This window comes from Hemitrygon akajei, chromosome 10, assembly GCF_048418815.1.
Source record: "Hemitrygon akajei chromosome 10, sHemAka1.3, whole genome shotgun sequence".
Classification (NCBI taxonomy): domain Eukaryota; kingdom Metazoa; phylum Chordata; class Chondrichthyes; order Myliobatiformes; family Dasyatidae; genus Hemitrygon; species Hemitrygon akajei.
This window is the reverse complement of record NC_133133.1, coordinates 38,047,904-38,067,901: the sequence shown is the minus strand read 5'-3', so window position 1 is coordinate 38,067,901 and position 19,998 is coordinate 38,047,904. Positions and strand designations below refer to the sequence as shown.

The following is a 19,998-nucleotide window of genomic DNA, read 5'->3' as shown; positions in this document are numbered from 1 at the left end:
ATAAGGGTTAAGGGGGGAGGGTTAAGGGGAGGGGGGAGGGTCAACATTATTTTTCTTACTATTTTATTATCACATTTATTCCTTGTAATTTCTAAAATTTAATAAATAAATAATAATAAAAAGAACTACAAAAGGGGTCAATGGCACGGTCATATGGATGGTGTGGAGGCAGGGAGTGGTCTTCTACTGAAGATCTCTCAAAGGTCAGCATCTCAGCTGGAACATCACACAGGTCCGGACTGGCAGTTGCCCCATGAGGAGATACGCTGACTGAGGCTTGAGCTGGAACAAGACAGGCAGACAGGAATGCTCGGCCCTCCTCTCGGAGTACTTTTAGAGATCAATTGATCGGTGGGTTAGAGGCAGTAAACTGTTCTTCTGCAGCAATCCTGTTCCTCCTGAGATGGGCGCACCCCACCCCCCACCTGCATGGCCTCCTCCTTGGCTTATGTACTGGGTGAAGCCAGGCAGTGATCTGCTGAGTAGGAGGGTCATAGCATTCCCTCTCTCTGCCACTCAGCTACGCAGCTGTCCATGCAAATGGCCAGACTTATTGGTCATCCAGGTTGTCCTGTTCATCACACACTCTGATATCATTCCAGACCTCTGCGTTCAGCTCACGCTGGAGAGCAATGATGAGAGATCGCTCGTTGAGTCCCATCTCAACCACAAGAGTGTTGAACTTTACTGCATGGTTTCTCACAGACCCTCTTCCTTGCAGCAGATCTAGGAGTGGGTGGGCAGCCTCCTAACCCCATGCTGGAGATCAAACTTGACTACAAGTTGCTGTCAAGACTTGGCTGCAGGAGAACCTAGTTCTCAAAGAGCATTGAACAGGCTGAGTGGGAGATTCACCATGAAAGCCAGTTTATGTGCATCATCACTGAACCCACGTGGCTGGGCTTGGAAAGTCAGCTCACACTGCGAAATAAAAGTTTCTGTAGCCATTAGAGTCACTGGAGTTTCAGCCTGGTGAAGGAGTGCTGGGTTTGGGTCTGGAAGCAGCCAAGAGAATCAGGGCATTAGTGGATGAAGCTGGTCAGACTGGGATAGGGGAGGAGCCAGTGCAGGAAGTGGGGCTGTCCTGGTAGAGAGCTGCTGAATAGAGGCAATGAGAACAGTAGTGGTTGCCACCTGACTCTGGCTGCCTTTTGAGAGTTGCTGAAATGTTACTGCGAGTGCTGATACCTGTTCTTCCAGCTCGCACTGGGCAGGCTGCTCTCAGAGTAGTTGCTGCACTGTGGAACCCATGTCTCCCAAAGCAGCCTCCACCGACTTTAACCTCTCCTCCACCTGACCAACGACATTCATGGCTAACTTCTGCTGTTCTTTCTCTGCTTGGTGCACTATGACGGTTAGGTGTTGCTGGCCAGGAGTTCAGTGATGGTACAAGTGCAGGGGAGACACATGGACACAGAATGATCAGTTCACCGAGTTTAAATAAGAACCGTTCAGAACAAAGAAAAATAATGAACGCTAGGCCAACAGGGCCACTAACTCAACAACTCACAAACTACGTATCTAAAAAACATACTTACCGGTACTTGAATTCATCTTGCATTGATTCTCCGTGCTAGGCTGATATGTGGATCCTTGCATTGGTCATGGCATTGATGAACCAAGGGGTTGACTCTTGCTGTTACGGAGAACTTTACGTACTCCCATTGCTAAGAAAGTGCCAAATTGCTGTCTAAACGATTCTCTGAACACAGGCTACTGAAACCTGACGAAGTTTTAGGATATTTCTCGGTTGTATACTTTTCTGGCTCACTTGATGCTTGGATCCTTGGGTTTGTATTTCCAATTTCCAATATTTTCCAAGAATGCCTCAGGAGTGGACTCCTGCTACTCAAGTGCACTCAGTGCTGCTGTGCTTTTCCCAATGAATAAAATGGTGAACGTTATGTCATTTTCCACCTATCAGATTCTCTGAGCGACCAACATTTGGAATGGAATTTATTGTAGTCTATAAAGTGAAAAATTCTGGACACCGTGTACTCATTCTCTTTGAATACATCATTAAAGCATTGTCACAGGAGTTGTAATATGGAATCTGAAGCTAAGGTATGTTATAGAATCAGTGTAAGAACTAAAATCTAACACTGTCAGTGTGCCACATCTCAGCAAAGTCACTCATTTCAAAGTGCAGAATAGTTAAAGCTAAAAGAAGCCAAAGGGAAGTTATCTTGTATTGTTGGGCAGTTTACAGATTGCAATAGAACAAAATTGCTGAATAAATAATTAATAACCATTTCCACCTTGTGGGACTTCATCATGACACTGTGTTGACAGTGACTTGCTAAGATAAATGAGCTCACTTTACATGGGTTTTTTCCAATTGCTTATTCCAAAAAGTACTTTTAATAGTTGTCCATGTTTCTGTCACACTGGTTTGAAATGGACAGAGGGTGGACAAGATTAATAACTACTGAATTGAAGGAGGACTGGATGGAAATGAGCAATGTAACACCCTTCCAAAGGAAGCATATACTTTCGATATTAGAAATCTACATAAATGCTTTAAATTCTGTAAATACTCAACAGCCTTTGTGAAGAAACAGATCTATTTTTTCAGTTCGGTGAAATTTAATTGAACCGAAGAGTAAGGTGAGAACATGAATAAGCCTGTAGTCGCCTTGTTTGTGATTAAGCCAATGTGTCAGACACATTTGCAATGTTCCTGGACAAATTGACTGAAAAGTGGTTGACAACAGGCAGCTCACTGTGGCTGGCAATGGGCTGTCCCCTGTGGCTAGCTATTAGCTGACCCATATGGCTTGGCAATGGGCGATCCCCCTGTGGCTGGAAATGGGTTGGCCCATATGAATGTCAACGCGCTCGCCCATATGTAGCTCTGTGGTGGGGTCGGATGGTGTTCAGGCTCCCCACACCTTGTGTAAGCAATACATATGGTACTGGTCATGGCTGCGATGGGGGTAAAGATGATGTTCAACATTGTCTGCGAGAACCGTAGAGCACAGCAGCTGAAAGGGAAGGTTGATGAACTGTGGTGATGAGATATCAGGAAGGAAATATACCTCAGAGGCATTTCTTTCTAAGGGCAAGTATGGAAATGGGAGGGAGGAGAGAAAAAATAATGAATTTGCTTCCAATTCTGGTGAATCTTTAAAAGGCGAAGGACAATTTTTACAGTGCTATTGGCAAGTTCTATAAATTAACACATAGGACAATATTTCACAAAGGGATTTACTATATTCTATATTCTTGTACTGTAATCCTTTTCCAATGAAGACTGACATACCTTTTGTCCTCCTAACTATCTGCTGTGCATGCATGTTAACTTTCTATGACTCCAGTACAAGGACATCCAGGTGCAATCACTATGTTGATGGTGATAAACAGAGAGGAACAAAGAGGGCCACCATTCTGAGATGGTTAATATTAGCGTGATGAAAGAACGAACTATTACATACCAGGACTGTTGGCTCTATGTCTGCTATATAATATTCTTAATTTTTTTTCTTGTTTATATTTTGCCAGCAAACTGATTAATTGATAATTTGGAGAAGAGCATTAAAGCTTGAAAATTATTGCAAACTATTTTAAATTTACTAGATTCCACCCTAGTACGTTACTATACAAGTAACTAATGGGTTGACACGTCATTAAAGGCAACATTATCGGACATGCATTTAGTGATTTGTTACCTATGGTATAAAGGCCTTCAGACTAAACAAGCCTGACCCACTTTCATAAATCCATCCCACCCATTCTCCTGTTTGCCACATGATTTCTCCTACAATGATGTATTCAGTCGTCGCTCAGATCTATTTTAACAAATTAATCTCCCCTGGTAACTTTAGTCACAAACCTTTGATGAAGTTCAAAATAAACTAATTTCACTTCTCTCTCATTTTCCATTTGTTCAGCCATGTGTTTCATCTATTGAGTGCACTGCCGCAGTGTGCAATTAGCCAGGAGTTGTTCTGCAAATCCCTAATCTTGTGAAAGTCTGAATTGAACAGCATTAAGCATGAGGAAGAGACTTGGGTACTTTTGATATCTGCTTAATGTGGGCACCAGTGGATGGAGCAGTCCGCGTCTGAAGTTGCCACAAGAGGCCAGTATACTTCTCATGGAGTATGAGTGTATAACAGTGCAGAAGCTGCAAGCCACTAAGATCTCATTGATTCTACCCACACACTAATCCCAATTCAGCACCTGTTCCCATCCTCAAACATCCCTTTACTACAAAAATCCTATTTTTATGTTTTTTTTAATTTGATTTTTTTTCCTTTCATGAAACTGCCTGTAGTTCAGGACTCTTGTGTTTCTTTTACCCAAATCAATGGGAAAAATTAAATTTTATTTCAAAGTTGAGACATTGCATAAAAAATTGACCTTCTGAGTTCAGTGAGGGTCTGGTACGTGGAGATCTACAGTAGATATCATCCCTATAATTTTCATTCACATGTGGATGAACTGTTTCATTTTGATTTAAAGATGATCAGCTTGCAGAGGAAGCAACTCCAAACTGAACCTGACTCGGGCAATCACGTATAAGGTCCCATGTCCTCATTTCCTCATCTTGCCCAATTCTCTCATCCAACCGTCTATCTACTGAGATGTCGACCAAACATGACGCTCAAGATGGTTTTTTTTTAAAAGCTGAAGACGCTGTAAACCTGACCAAGGTTTTTGATCTGAAATGTTAACTTGGTTTTCCTTCCACAGATGTCACCGGACCTACTGAGGTTTTCCAGCACTTTTTGTTTTCAGACTCCCAAAACCTTGATTAACTCCCAGACCAACTATTTCTTCTATGTGATTATAAATCGCAGTCCCACTCTCAATCCCGATCCTAGCCCCATTCCTGATTGCTCCTGATCTTTCTCATCACCAGACATCCTCCCAGGCCCATGCAGCTCTTTGATGTCCTTGGAGGCCATGAATGAACACAAACAAAATCTCCAACAATTGAAATCCATTGGCCCTGTACCCTGAGTAGGTAACTGTGGTAACTTCTACTCTACAAAAAGACCACTCGACAACTTGATGGCCAAAAGAGCATCTTTATTTGGGACGGCAAATGATATTTACAATACAGAGGCTTCCAGGTACCTCGTGCGGCATGGGTGGAGGAACTATATACAATGCATACTGGGAGTAAAAGGAGCGGAAGTAAAGACCCCGCCAACCCCGGATCCCACCTCTTGCTACTCACAGCTTCCCGATTAGTATTAACTTACTTCTAATAATACTCACATTACAACGGTAACACTTACTTTTTATGGACTCCAAACATTTTTTAGTCCAGATATTCAAGTGAAAATATAGTGCACATATAACAGCTAGAGCTACAATTATAACACAACAACATGCAAGACTATTCCTGAAATAGAATGAAAAGTGCAGGAAATTCCTACTGTGTCAGATTGCATCCGCAGGAAGAGAAAATGAGATTCTCTCAGGGGGAAAAAGAATCGTTGACCTGAGGAGGTCCAGCAGTTTCTGTCCTGGTTTAGGTCGACTCATTCCAGGAGCATTTGGTCTTTATATCTTATTTGCCATTTTTTTTTGCTAGTCAGGTCTTGAAGGTTTATAGAGTTAACAGTCGAGTGTTTTTTATTCTGAGTTTTCTCAGATGCGGATTTTACTGACCAGAATGTAGTTGATTGCTGCCATCTGGTGGAATAGCCGTATCATTGCAGACTATGAGCAATTATAGGTTCCTGTTCAAAAGCAAACGAAATGTTTTAAGCACTTTAAGCAGGAAAAGGAAGCGGATTGGAGGAAAGTGCACAAGGAATTTCATTATAAATATGCTTTCAATTACTGTCCTTACCAGTTTTTTTGGACTTCTTTTTTGTTGAGTGTTCTTTGGAAAATTCCACCTCAATGCAGGCTGCAGTAACAAGGAAACAATGTGTGCAAATTCTGAGCGGTTTGGCGCACACTGTGGCTTGGCTCCTAGGCATCAAATCAGTGATGACATTATGATCTCCCTCCATTGTACGGTTTAAGCCAGCACATGCTAATGTTCTCCTGAATAGTGTCTGAGATTTATGCCACCAGCATGGATGTGCTGAACTCATCATTTTGAAACCAAGCATGATCTCCAGGCTCAAACAGTAAATCTGTAATCAGTGCATTTAACAAATAAGTCATAAGTGAAACTGAGCATTTTCATTAAAATATATACATTATGCAAAAGAAAAATTGCACAGAGAGGTCCATAATTCACTGTCTACCAGCTGGCCAGCACTGCCTTCATAGACACCTCTAATTTAATGTCAGCCTCAAAATTGAGTTTACTTCCCATGGGATTACTTAAATTAGATTATCCTCTTTAGAAAGGACTGCATCAGGTGTAAAAGCAGCATGCTAGCAAAGTCTAATGACCAACGGCTGTGTAAATCTTTCTGAGGAAGTTTTATTTAATAAATTGAGTCAAGAAGAGGCTGTTTCATTTACATCTAGGTTGCAACTGAACTTCCGCAGCATTAGGATAGAATGTAATTATGTATGAAATTCATTTGCTGTTTTAGTAAGTCTGAAGTCGCCAAAACAATTAGCATATTATTATACACTTGACTTCTGATATGAAGGAATATGTCAGACTGCTGTATATGAAGAAAGCTTGGGATGAGGACATACTGCAGCCCATTAAAACTGATTCTTCTAAATCCATGTATGACTATGAGTATCACTGTGCCCAAGATTATATTTAATGTAAATTTGTAATAATCGTTAATCAATCTTTCCGTCCATGAGCTTCATGCTGCTAAGATATTTCATAATGGTATTGTATCCTAAAGTTGATTTAGGTGGATCCTGCTGCAGTTTTGTTGTACAATTGCTACTGTTGAGCCTGAACTTTGGTGTGTGTGTGTGTGAGATAAAGGCACAGTGGTGTAGACGAAAAAGAAGAAACTATTGAATTTAAACAGTCTCAAGATATTGCACTGAATGACAATGGAATATTGATTATGTAGGTGAAGGAGGTTAATTTTGGAAATACTATAAAGTTGCTGGAATTCTCCTTGTAGGTGGCACACAGCAGCCATGATGCACCGGTGCTAGGAGGAACGTGCAGTGTAGTGAATTGGCTTTTAATCAAGCTCTCTGCTTTGTGTTAGCTGGCATTATCTTCCTTGTGTGTTGTGGCTGCTGTGTTCATCCAAACAAATGAAGATTATTCCATCAGACCCATGGTATGTCTTGTAGATATTGAAAATGTGGCCTAACATTTAAATGTGGCCTAACAACGACAGGTTACTATCGATGCAATGCTCCTCAGACAGGATGAAGAGGTCAATACTCCCCAATGCCATTAGGCTTTACAATTCAACCGCCAGGACTTAAGAACTTTTTAAAAGCTATTATTAATGCTTTTTGAGATAGTGATTTAGATGCATATCATATTTTTTTTACTGAGTTAAGTATTATATGTAATTAGTTTTGCTACAACAAGTGTATGGGACATTGGAAAAAAAAGTTGAATTTCCCCATGGGGATGAATAAAGTATCTATCTATCTATCTATCTATCTATCTATCTATCTATCTATCTATCTATCTATCTATCTATCTATCTATCTATCTATCTATCTATCTATCTATCTATCTATCTATCTATCTATCTATCTATCTATCTATCTATCTATCTAACCTTGTGTTAAAACTTTCATTGAGTCTGATGCCCCAGGACACTTCACAGGGACTTTATGAACAAAATTTGACAGCAAAGCAGTACCTCTTTCACCTATCACCTCCTAGCTTCTCACATCATCCCTCTCCCTCCCGTACTTACCTACCTTCCCCCAACCCGGTTTCACCTATCATCTGCCAGATGGTACACCTCCCCCCTCCTCCAAACCATCTTATTCTGGCTTCTGCATGCATCTTTTTCAGACTCGATGAAGGGTTTCGGCCTGACGTATTGACTGTTCATACCCCTCCACTGATGCTGCCTGTAGTGCTGAGCTCCTCTTTTAACATTTTGTGTGTGTTGCTCAAGAACATCTGTTGCAATATATCTCATGTCTATGATCTGAGGACGAAAGGTGGGTTTAAAGGGAAGTGTGAGAAGGCCAGAGTTTGAGGAAGAGGGTTCCAGAGAAGGAACATACAGGAGAGGAAATAATGATGTTTTGGATGAACTGGGAATTTACAGGCCTTTGCTAATTAATTCTATTAAATATTTATTTAATATTTTTCTCTTGCTGTATATGTCAAATGTTATTCCCAACAGTATTAAATTGTAGTTCATTACTCAAGCAAGTTTTAAACAAATATGCAAGTCATGGAAATGCTTTGTTTTACTGTAAAAGTTAATAATCAAATGCCTACTTAAGTATTCATGTTACAGAAGTACATTTTGCACATGCTTAAGGAAAATGATTCTTTAATTATTCGTGTTTTGAGTTCCTGACGTTATATAAAGCTTCAGAAGTAGCAAACAGCCATGTAGGCAAACTTTTCTGCTTGGAACAGAGTGACAGGGGATGACTGGGGCCAAAGAACAATACATGGTGTGCACACGACACTCATTTGTGGAGAAATTCATTTAGCTGCAGAGAAATTACTTTAATTGTGGAGAAATTACTTTAGACAGAGAGTGGTAAATCTGCGGACTTTGCTGCCACGAGCGGCTGTGGAGGCCAAGTCATTAGGTGCATTTAAGGCAGAGATAGGTAGGTTCTTGATTAGCCAGGGCATCGAAGGGTACGGGGAGAAGGCAGGGGAGTGGGGATGACTGGAAGAATTGGATCAGCCCATGATTGAATGGTGGAGCAGACTCGATGGGCCGAATGGCTTACTTCTGCTCCTGTATCTTATGGTCTTAATACTGCAGTTTGGCCATTTTTTTGTTCGGTGAAGTATGCACTAAAATTACGAACAAGAGGAATGTTACATGAAAAGACAATCAATCATCCACATGTACGCAGGCAGGAATTCTGACCCTTATTTCACTCCATTCCTTCTGTTTTTTGCAACTGATAATTATTTATACCCCTTTGTGGTAACTTTATCTGGTTGAGGAAGTTATAAAAAGTTTCCTTACGAACTGAAATTTCTTCAAATTTGGGCCATTTTTCGATGTAAGTAGTTTCATATTTCACATTTATAAATGTCTAGCAACCGAAGCCCTGACTATCATTAACCTTCTATCAGATTCAGGCATCAAAAACTTGCGGATGTGTAGTGCAGACATGAATAAAAACAATTCTATGTCTTTATCAGCTAATACAGATTGCAGTTTGCAACACACCCAAAGTACACTGAGCAAAAAGGGTCCCCAGACTGCTTAGTAAACACTGCTGGTTTGCTGATTACTGACAGATCCTTTAATGTAGTCACCGGGGAATGAGATTACAGTGCTCAAGGATACAAAAAAGAAAATTGGAGCAATGTCTAATTTGAGCTTTATTATTCAAATATAACAATTTAAATTTTTTTAAAAAAATGATCACTTTCATAAACATGAGAAATATGATCACTTTGTTCATGTTCAAGGCATAGTTATACTGTTATACAAAAAGTTTCAAGACAGAAATGATTGGTGGCAACTGATTTAATTTAAATGATGATTACCTTTATATGACGTGAAATAAAATTGTAGATGTGAAAACTAAAAACCATGAAGCCAAGCTACAGTGCTGACCATGAAACAAGATGAACCTACTCGGCACCGTGTCACTAAATAAACAAACAAATGAATAAATAAATAAATAAATAAATATCTCTTAGCTTTTTGGGGTAAGTTTTTAGCCTCTCTTCATTGAGAGGGCACTATGGCCTGAAACGAAGCAACCAACGAACATTACTTTTGGTGGTTCATGATCTGAGAAAAAGCGGGCCACCCATTCCATCCATCCACTCAATTTAATTGTAAGGAATCTCAAGGCAGACCATCATCAGTGCGACAGTACGTAGCCTTTTAAAGGTGATGTACGCTTCTCAATCGTGAGTTTCTTGAAGAAGTAATAAGTGAGACATTAGCAGGGATTCCCAGTTACTTTGAGAAAGGAATGGAGGGATCATCAAACATGAGTGTCATAGAAAAGTACAGCGCAAAATCAAGCCATTCGGCCTATCTAGGCTGTGCCAAATGCCTAGTCCCATCAACCTGCTCCTGGACCGTAGCTGTCATGTAGGTAGGCCGCCTTTAGTCTCGATAGACCATGGATTTGTGCCTTGGAAAGTTTCCAGGGCGCAAGCCCGGGCAAGGTTTTTTTTAATGGAAGACCGGCAGTTGCCTAAGCTGCAAGCCTCCCCTCTCCACGCCGCCGATGTTGTCCAAGGGAAGGGCATTAGGACCAATACAGCTTGGCACCGGTGTCATCACAGAGCAATGCGTGGTTAAGTGCCTTGCTCAAGGACACACACGCAGTCTCAGCCAAGGCTCGAACTAGCAACCTTCAGATCACTAGACGAAATCTTTAACCACTTGGCCATGCCCACACGAGCTGTCCATACCCCTACTATTGATCTACTATCCAAACTTCTATTGAATGTTGAAATAGAGCTTGCATTACACCACTTGTGCTGGCAGCTCATTTCACACTCTCATGACCCTCATGTTCTCAAACTTTTCACCCATCACTCTTAACCTGTGAACTCTAGTTGTAGTTCCACCCAACCTCAGTGGAAAAAGCCTGCTTGCATTTACCCTACCTATACCCCTCATAATTTTGTATACCTCTATCAGATCTCTCCTCAATCTTCTAATAGAGCCCTAACCTGTTCAATCTTTCCTTGTAACTCAGGTCCTCCAGACCTGGAAAAATCTTTGTAAATATTCTCTATACTCTTTCAACCTTGTTTACATCTTTCCTGCAGATAGATGACCAAAACCGCACACGATACTCGAAATTAGGTCTCACCAGCGTCTTATACAACTTCAAAATAACATCCCAACTCCTGTGCTCAAATACTTTGAGCTCTGAAGCCCAACGTGGCAAAAGCTTTCTTTATGATCTCATCTACCTGTGAGGCCACTTTCAATAAATTATGGACCTGTATTCCCAGATCCCTTTGTTCTACTTCACGCCTCCATGCCCTACCGTTCAATATGAAAGACCTACCCTGGTTGGTCCTTCCAAAGAGTAATTCCTCTCACTTGTCTGCATTAAATTCCATCTGCCATTTTCAGCCCATATTTCAGCTTGTCCAGATCCTGCTGCAAGCTCTGATAGTCTTCCTCGCTGTTCGCTACACCTTCAATCTTGGTGTCATCTGCAGGTTTGGTGATTCAGTTGACCACATTATCATCCAGATCATTGATATAGATGACAAACAACAACTGACCCAGCACCAATCTCTGCAGCACTCCACAAGTCACAGGTCTCCAGTCAGAGAGGCGACCCTCTACTACCACTCCCTGGCTTCTCCCACAAAGCCAATGTCTAATCCAGTTTAATACCCCATCTTGAATGCCAAGAAACTGAATCTTTCTGACCAGCCTCCCATGCAGGACCTTGTCAAATGCCTTACTGAAGTCCATGGAGACAACATCCATTGCCTTGCCTTCATCAATTTTCCTAGTAACTTCCTCAAAGAAAATCTTTAAGATTGGTTAGACATGACGTGCTAAGCACAAAGCTATGTTGACCATCCCTAACTCGTCCATGTCTGTCCAAATACTCATATACCTGGTCCCTTTTAATACCTTCAATAACTTTCCCATTACTGATGTCAGGCTTACCGGCCTATAATTTCCTGATTTATTTTTAGAGCCTTTCTTAAACAGTGGAACAACATTAGCTATCCTCCAGTCCTCCAGTATCACACCTCTCGCTAAGGATGATTTAAATATCTCTGCTAGAACCCTGCAATTTCTGCACTTGCCTCCCACTGGGTCTGAGAGAACACCTTGTCAGGCCCTGGGGCTTTATCCACCCTAATCTGCCTCAAGACAGCAAACATCTCCTCCTCTGTAATCTGTCTAGGTATCTATGATTTTGCTGCTGCTTTGCTTCACTTATACAGACTCTGTGTCCATCTGCTGAGAAAATGCAGATGCAAAACTTTTGTTTAAGATCTCCCCCATCTCTTTTGGCTCCATACATGAGCTCCATTCTGAGCTTCCAGAGCACCAATTTTGTCCCTTGCAATCCATTTGCTCTTAACATATCTGTAGATGCCCTTAGAATTCTCCTTCACCTTGTCTGGTACAACAACTTCATGCCTTCTTTTAGCCCTCCTGATTTCTTTCTTAAGTGTTCTCCTGCATTCCTTGTACTTCTCAAGTACCTCATTTGTCCCTACCTGCCTATACCTGCCATGCACACCCTTTTCTTTCTTAACCTGGGCCTCAACATCTCTTGAAAACCAAGGTTCCCTAAACCTCTTATCTTTACCCTTTATTCTGACAGGGACATACAAGCTTTGTACTCTAAAAATTTCACTTTAGAAGGTCACCTACTTACCAAGTACACCTTTGCCAGAGAACGAACTGTCCTAATCCACACTTGTCAGATTCTTTCTGGTACCATCAAAATTGGCCTTTCTCCAATTTATAATCTTAACCCGTAGACCAGACCTATCCTTTTCCATACTTGCTTTGAAGCTAATGGCATTATTATCACCAGATACAAAGTGTTTCCCTACACAATCTTCTATCACCTCCCTGTCTCATTCCCTAATAGAAGACAAAGTACAGCACACTCTCTCATGGGGACTTCTATGTATTGATTAAGGAAACTTCTCTGGATACATTTGACAAACTCTATCCATTGAGTCCTTTTACAGTTTAAGAGTTCCAGTCAATATGTGGAAAGTTAAAATTGCCTACTACAACAACCTTTGTTTATTCCAAAAGTCTCAGATCTCTCTACAAACTTGTTCCTCTAAACCCCACAGATTGTTGGGTGGTCTATAGTATAGCCCCATTAACATGGTCATGCCTGCCTTATCCCTCAGTTCCACCCATAAAGCCTTAAAGATGAGTTCTTCAATCTGTCCAGTCTGAACACTGCCATGACATTTTCCCTAATACCCCCTACCTTCAATCCCTCCTACTTTGTCTTGTCTGACCCCAAAGCAGAACCCTGAAATATTGCACTTCCAGTCCTCTGCCTCCTGCAACCAAATCTCGTTGGTGGCTACAAAATCATAACTCCATGTGTTGATCCTTGCCCTGGGCTCTTCTGATTTCCCTACGATACTTCTTGCGTTGAAATATACACAGCTCGGAACATTAGTCTCACCATGCTCGACCTTTTGATTCCTGACTTATCAATATCAATGAAATATATCAATGCTAACAGAATTGTTGCCAAGCTCTGGTTGCAGAAGAAGAAATTAAATGACCTCACACTATAATTGTCAAATTAAGAATCCTTTCCACATTTCTCCCACCCTCTCCTTAGTTCTATGCCACCTTCATTTAGTTTCACCACTGTAAGAATTTCCTTACTGCTTTCTATGCCTTTTCCCCAATTGCTGCAGGATAGTTCACTAGATTGCCTTCTGCATAAACACTGAACTGTGATAGAACCATAGAACACTACAGCGCAGTACAGGCCCTTCAGCCCTCCATGTTGTGCCGACCCATATAATGCTTAAAAAAAGTACTAAACCCACACTACCCCATAACCCTCCATTTTTCTTTCATCCATGTGCCTGTCCAAGAGGCTCTTAAATACCCCTAATGTTTTAGCCTCCACCACCATCCCTGGCAAGTCATTCCAGGCACTCACAACCCTCTGTGTAAAAAACTTACCCTTGATGTCTCCCCTAAACTTCCCTCCCTTAATTTTGTACATATGCCCTCTGGTGTTTGCTATTGGTGCCCTGGGAAACAGGTACTGACTATCCACCCTACCTATGCCTCTCATAATTTTGTAGACCTCTATCGAGTCCCCTCTCATTCTTCTATGCTCCAAAGAGAAAAGTCCTAGCTCTGCGAACCTTGCTTCATATGACTTGTTCTCCAAACCAGGCAACATTCTGGTAAATCTCCTCTGCACCCTCTCCATAGCTTCCACATCCTTCCTATATTGAGGTGATCAGAATTGAACACAATACTCTAAGTGCGGTCTCACCAGAGATTTGTAGAGTTGCAACATGACCTCTTTACTCTTGAACTCAATCCCTCTGTTAATGAAGCCTAGCATCCCATAGGCCTTCTTAACTATCCTATCAACCTGTGCAGCGACTTTGAGGGATGTATGGATTTGAACCCCAAGGTCCCTTGTCCATCCACACTCTTAAGTAACTGACCATTAATCCTGTACTCAGTCTTCTGGTTTGTCCTTCCAAAATGCATCACCTCACACTTGTCCGGATTGAACTCCATCTGCCATTTTTCTGCCCAACTCTGCAGCCTGTCTATATCCTCTTGTAACCTTTCACCACCTACAGCTCCATCCACAACTCCTCCAATCTTCGTGTCATCAGCAAACTTACTCACCCATTCTTCCACCTCTACATCCAGGTCATTTATAAAAATCACAAATAGCAGGAGTCCCAGGACAGATCCCTGTGGCACTCCACTAGTTACCGACCTCCAGGCAGAATACTTTCCTTCCACAACTACCCTCTGCTTTCTTCCTTTAAGCCAATTTTTTATCCAAACAACCAAGGTTCCACTTATCCCATGCCTCATGACTTTCTGGATGAGTCTCTCATGAGGGACCTTGTCAAATGCTTTGTTAAAGTCCATGTAGACCACATCCACTGCCCTGCCCTTATCAATTTCTTTTGTTACCTCTTCAAAAAACTCAATCAGGCTCGTGAGACATGATCCTCCCTTCACAAAGCCATGTTGACTATCCATGAGTAGACTGTACTTCTCCAAATGCTCGTAGATCCTATCCTTAAGAATCCTTTCCAGTAGTTTACATACCACCGACGTAAGACTCACCAGTCTATAGTTCCCAGGTTTCTCCCTATTACCTTTTTTAAACAAGGGAACTACATTTGCCATTCTCCAGTCCTCTGGCACTTCCCCCACAGCCAAAAAGGATTCAAAGATCATAGCTAATGCTCCTGCGATCTCTTCTCTCAATTCCCACAACAACCTGGGTGTATCATATCTGACCCTGGGGATTTATCAATCTTAATGTTTTTAAGAAGATCCAGCACTTCTTCTTCCTTAATCTTCACATTGTCCAGCACACAGGCCCGCTCTACTTCAACTTCATCCTTTTCATTTGTGAAAGTGATGATATCTCATCATTAAATCATTGGTATTAATTCTTGAATCCCAAGCAACAAAAGTAAAATTTAGAAACATTCAAAACCTACAGCACAATACAGGCCCTTCGGCCCACAAGGTTGTGCCGAACATGTCCCTACCTTAGAAATTACTAGGCTTACCCATAGCCCTCTATTTTTCTAAGCTCCATGTACCTATCTAAAAGTCTCTTAAAAGACCCTATCGTATCTGCCTCCACCACCGTTGCTGGCAGCCCATTCCACACACTCACCACTCTCGGAGTAAAAACTTACCCTGACATCTCCTCTGTACATACTCCCCAGCACCTTAAAGCTGTGTCCACTTGTGGCAACCACTTCAGCCCTGGGAAAAAGCCTCTGACTATCCACACGATCAGTCACTCTCATCATCTTATACACCTCCATCAGGTCACCTCTCATCCTCCGTTGCTCCAAGGAGAAAAGGCTGAGTTCACTCAACCTGTTCTCGTAAGGCATGCTCCCCAATCCAGTCAACCTCCTTGTAAATTTCCTCTGCACCCTTTTTATGGCTTCCACATCCTTCCTGTAGTGAGGTGACCAAAACTGAGCACAGTACTCCAAGTGGGGTCTGACCAGGGTCCTATATAGCTGCACCATTACCTCTCACTTCCTAAATTCAATTCCACAGTTGATAAAGGCCAATACACCATACGCCTTCTTAACCACAGAGTCAACCTGCGCAGCTGCTTTGATCATCCTATGGACTTGGACCCCAAGATCCCTCTGATCCTCCACACTGCCAAGAGTCTTACCATTAATACTATATTCTGTCATCATATTTGACCTACCAAAATGAACCACTTCACACTTATCTGGGTTGAACTCCATCTGCCACTTCTCAGCTCAGTTTTGCATCCTATCAATGTAACCTCTGACAACCCTCCACACTATCCACAACACTCCCAACCTTTGTGTCATCAGCAAACTTACTAACCCATCCCTCCACTTCCTCATCCAGGTCGTTTATAAAAATAACGAAGAGTAAGGGTCCCAGAACAGATCCCTGAGGCACACCACTGGTCACCAACCTCCATGCAGAAAATGACCCATCAAAAAGCCACTCTTTGCCTTCTGTGGGCAAGCCAGTTCTGGATCCACAAAGCAACGTCCCCTTGTATCCCATGCCTCCTTACTTTCTCAATAAGCCTTGCATGGGGTATCTTATCAAATGCCTTGCTGAAATCCATATACACTACATCTACTGCTCTTCCTTCATCAATGTGCTTAGTCACATCCTCAAAAAATTCTATCAGGCTCGTAAGGCAGGACATGCCTTTGACAAAACCATGCTGACTATTCCTAATCATATTATACCTCTCCAAATGTTCATAAATCCTGCCTCTCAGGATCTTCTCCATCTACTTACCAACCACTGAAGTAAGACTCACTGGTCTATAATTTCCTGGGCAATCTCTACTCCCTTTCTTGAATAAAGGAACAACATCCACAATCCTCCGGAACCTCTCCCGTCCCCTTTGATGATGCAAAGATCATCACCAGAGGCTCAGCAATCTCCTCCCTTGCCTTCTACAGTAGCCTGGGGTGCATCTCATCCGGTCACGGTGACTTATCCAACTTGATGCTTTCCAAAAGCTCCAGCACATCTTCTTTCTTAATATCTACATGTTCAAACTAATTTAAGTTAGGAGACATCAAGAAACTTTGTGTACCACCATAAAAATGCCCTCTGAATATTTCTCAAATGCAAAAACTAAATAAAGAACAGAAAATGCCGGGTACACTCGATCTCATGTAAAGAGATTTTACTCTACAGCTATGCATTTACAACAGGGTGTCTTTTCACCATTATACTTCATTCTGGTGCCTCACTGTGCAGCTCTTAAACTTATCTTGGTACTACAAGATGTTATCAGACATCCCGTGACATCATAAGCAACAATGATCATTCTAGCATGAAGAACTTCCTGATATTACTTCTAAATTTTCCTTTAAGATGTTTGAAGTTTTGGATTTTTGGCTACTGACCCAATTCAATTTGAAGCAATTTAAGGCATCCCTTTTTAATTTAGTTTGCTATCTTACTTGTAAGCTTACTTTTCAGTTCTCTCCTTTCAATTCTCTAAATTCCATGGTTATCTTCTTGTTAACAGTGCATAGAAATTGCATGTATGCACTGTAATTCATAACAACAGTGACAACCATAATATATAGCTTTTAACAGAGTAAGCTCTCACAAAATGCATCCAGGTGTGTAATGAGAAATAGGTCAAGATACCTGGTTAAAGAAGCAGCTTGTAAGCAACATCTTATTATTGCTGACCCTGTCTAATTCACTGGGCATGCCAGAACAGCAAATCGCACCTTTTTCACGTCCATTGCTTGCTTTCTATCTCTTTTACTATCCTTATTAATTTGTCAACGATTGGGCAAGCGCTTCATCAAGCACCTCCGTTCCATCTGCAAGAAGCAGAATTTTCTGGTGGCCAACCATTTTAATTCCTGTCCCCTTCCCTGATGCTACAAATTGATCCATGGCTTCATCTTCTGCCACAATAAGACCACTCTCAGGGTGGAGGAGTAACACCTCGTATTTCATCTAATTCATCTCCAAGTAATTTTTTTACCTTCCCCCTTCCTTCTCCTTCTATTCCCTACTCTGGCCTCTTACCTCTAATCCTCACCTGCCTGTCTCCTCCCCTGGTGCCCCTCTTCCTTCCCTTTCTCCAATGGTCAGCTGTCCTCTCCTATCAGATTCCTTCTTTTCCAGCCCCTTACCTTTCCCATCCATGTGGCTTTATCTATCACCTTCTGACTTGTCCTCCCTCTCCCCCTCACCTTTTTGTTCTGCAATCTTCCACCTTCCTTTCCAATCCTGATGCAATGTCTTGGCCCAAACCATCAACTGCTTATTTGTTTCCATAGATGCTGCCTGACCTGTTGAACTCCCCCAGCATTCTGTGTCTGTTGCTCTGGATTTCCAGCTTCTGGAGAGTCGCTTGTGTCTATAATTTCATCAACTGTTCATCACCATGGCAACCCTAGTCCCAACATATCAGATATCCCCTTTTTTCTATCTATTCTTCTCTGCAACTTGGAACTTGTCGATTTCCTCAAGTTGTGATGAAGGTCTTCAAGCTGAAGTGTTTAACTCTCTCCCTCCTCAGATGCTGCCTGACATGGTGGTTGTTTATAATATTTTCCATTTTTATTTTAGATTTCTAGCATTTACAGTTTTATTTAATTGATTCTGACCATATTGTAACAGCTAATTCATTAGACGTAGAACCCATCAAAGTGTACTGAACACTTGAAAGGTGCTATTCCTTTCCTTCAGCCAAGGACAAGAAACCTAATTTTTCATTTTCCTGCTGGCTAAAGCAACATTCATTGCAAGTGAATTGTTTAGGTGGAGAACAATAGTAAACTGAAACATACAGTTCTTAAAATCTCATCCATTGTTTAATACTTTTAAAACCATGGATTTCTAGTCTGATAATTCACTTGTAGTTTTCAAATCATTCTCTGTAGTTTCTGTCCTCTTGTATGTTTTGTGCACAGAAGGTTTGTTGTGGAGGTAAAACACAGTAGCCTTCTCTATAGGTCTTTTTTATGTAGCTTCTCATTTGAGATTGTTTTGGACCCTTCCACATGTTAGTAAGACCCTTCTTGGAAGGTTAAATTGAATATTTCTACAATTGCCTGTGTTGAGAATTTTCAATATTTTAGTTTTAATTAATATGTCCAATGTCAGCAGTGTCTGCTGCCTATGTAGTTTCTGGTTGGCATTGTGTGAAGAGTTGTGTGTAGGACTGGAGTTCTGGAGGCATTAAAAATAATGATCCATATTTGATATTGTGATGTCTTCACAAATGCTTTGAGAGACATCATTTATCAAAAGCACTGAGAGATACCATTCTTGCAAGCGGATCAATTGCTACACCTGCCCCTACATCTCCTCCCTCGCTACCACCGAGGACCCCAAACAGTCCTTCCAGGTGAGATGACACTTCACCTGTGAGTCTGTTGGGGTCATCTACTGTACCCAGTGCTCCCAGCCTCCTCTATATCGAGGAGACCCAACACAGATTGGGAGACTGCTTTGCTGAGTACCTACGCCCCATCCACTGGGAAAAGTGGGATCTCCCAGTGGCCTCCCATTTTAATATCACTTCCCATTCCCATTCTGACATTAGGAGGGATAATGGTGCCTAACGGCGACTCGTTTGCTTGCATTTTTGGAAACAGCTCTATTTCCACCTTTAATATCTTTATTTTTCCCTTTCAGGTTTGTTTTGAAGACCAGAGAGTGTCAAATGTGTTCGGAAGCCTAAGATCTCGGGGCTCGGGAGACAGGTATATCGAGGGTTGGTGTCATGGCAGAAAACTCGTGTGTCGTCGGGGAGGCCAGAAAATCTTTCACTGTGGGCCTGAAGACTCAAGGTCTTTGCGATCTTCAGACACAGAGCTTGAGAAAAGTGACGAAATGGACTTCTAACATTGTAAACCAGCGGGTTGTTGTTATGTTTCCTGCTCACTGTGAAAATGGGGGACATCTCAGAACTTGTGGGTTGTCGAATGTTGGATGAAATGTGAAGCTTTTGGGATAACTTTGGTACTGATGCGCTTTTTTTGCCGGTGGGGGGAGGGGGGATTGTTGCTTACATGCAGGAGGGGGGAGCTGGGGGATTTTTTGGGGTTCTCACGTTTAACTGTCATTCATTCTTTGGGGCACTTCTCTGTTTTCGTGGATGTTTGCAAAGAAAAAGCATTTCAGGATTTATATTGTATACATTTCTCTGACATTAAATTTGACCTTTGAACCTTTGAACATGTCAGTCTGTGGCCTCCTCTACTCTTCTGATGAGGCCACA

General features: G+C 41.7%; 1 protein-coding gene across 1 annotated transcript in view; it reads left to right on the top strand.

The window, feature by feature from the left end:
• amer1 (APC membrane recruitment protein 1) overlaps nt 1–19,746 on the top strand; it is a 60,406-nt gene extending 40,660 nt beyond the window's left edge. Inside the window, exon 4 of the mRNA XM_073058042.1 lies at nt 19,413–19,746. Within this exon, the coding sequence (XP_072914143.1) occupies nt 19,413–19,423 (11 nt within the window). The 3' untranslated portion in view covers nt 19,424–19,746. The remainder of the gene's footprint in view (nt 1–19,412) is intronic.
• Nucleotides 19,747–19,998: the final 252 nt, after the last annotated feature.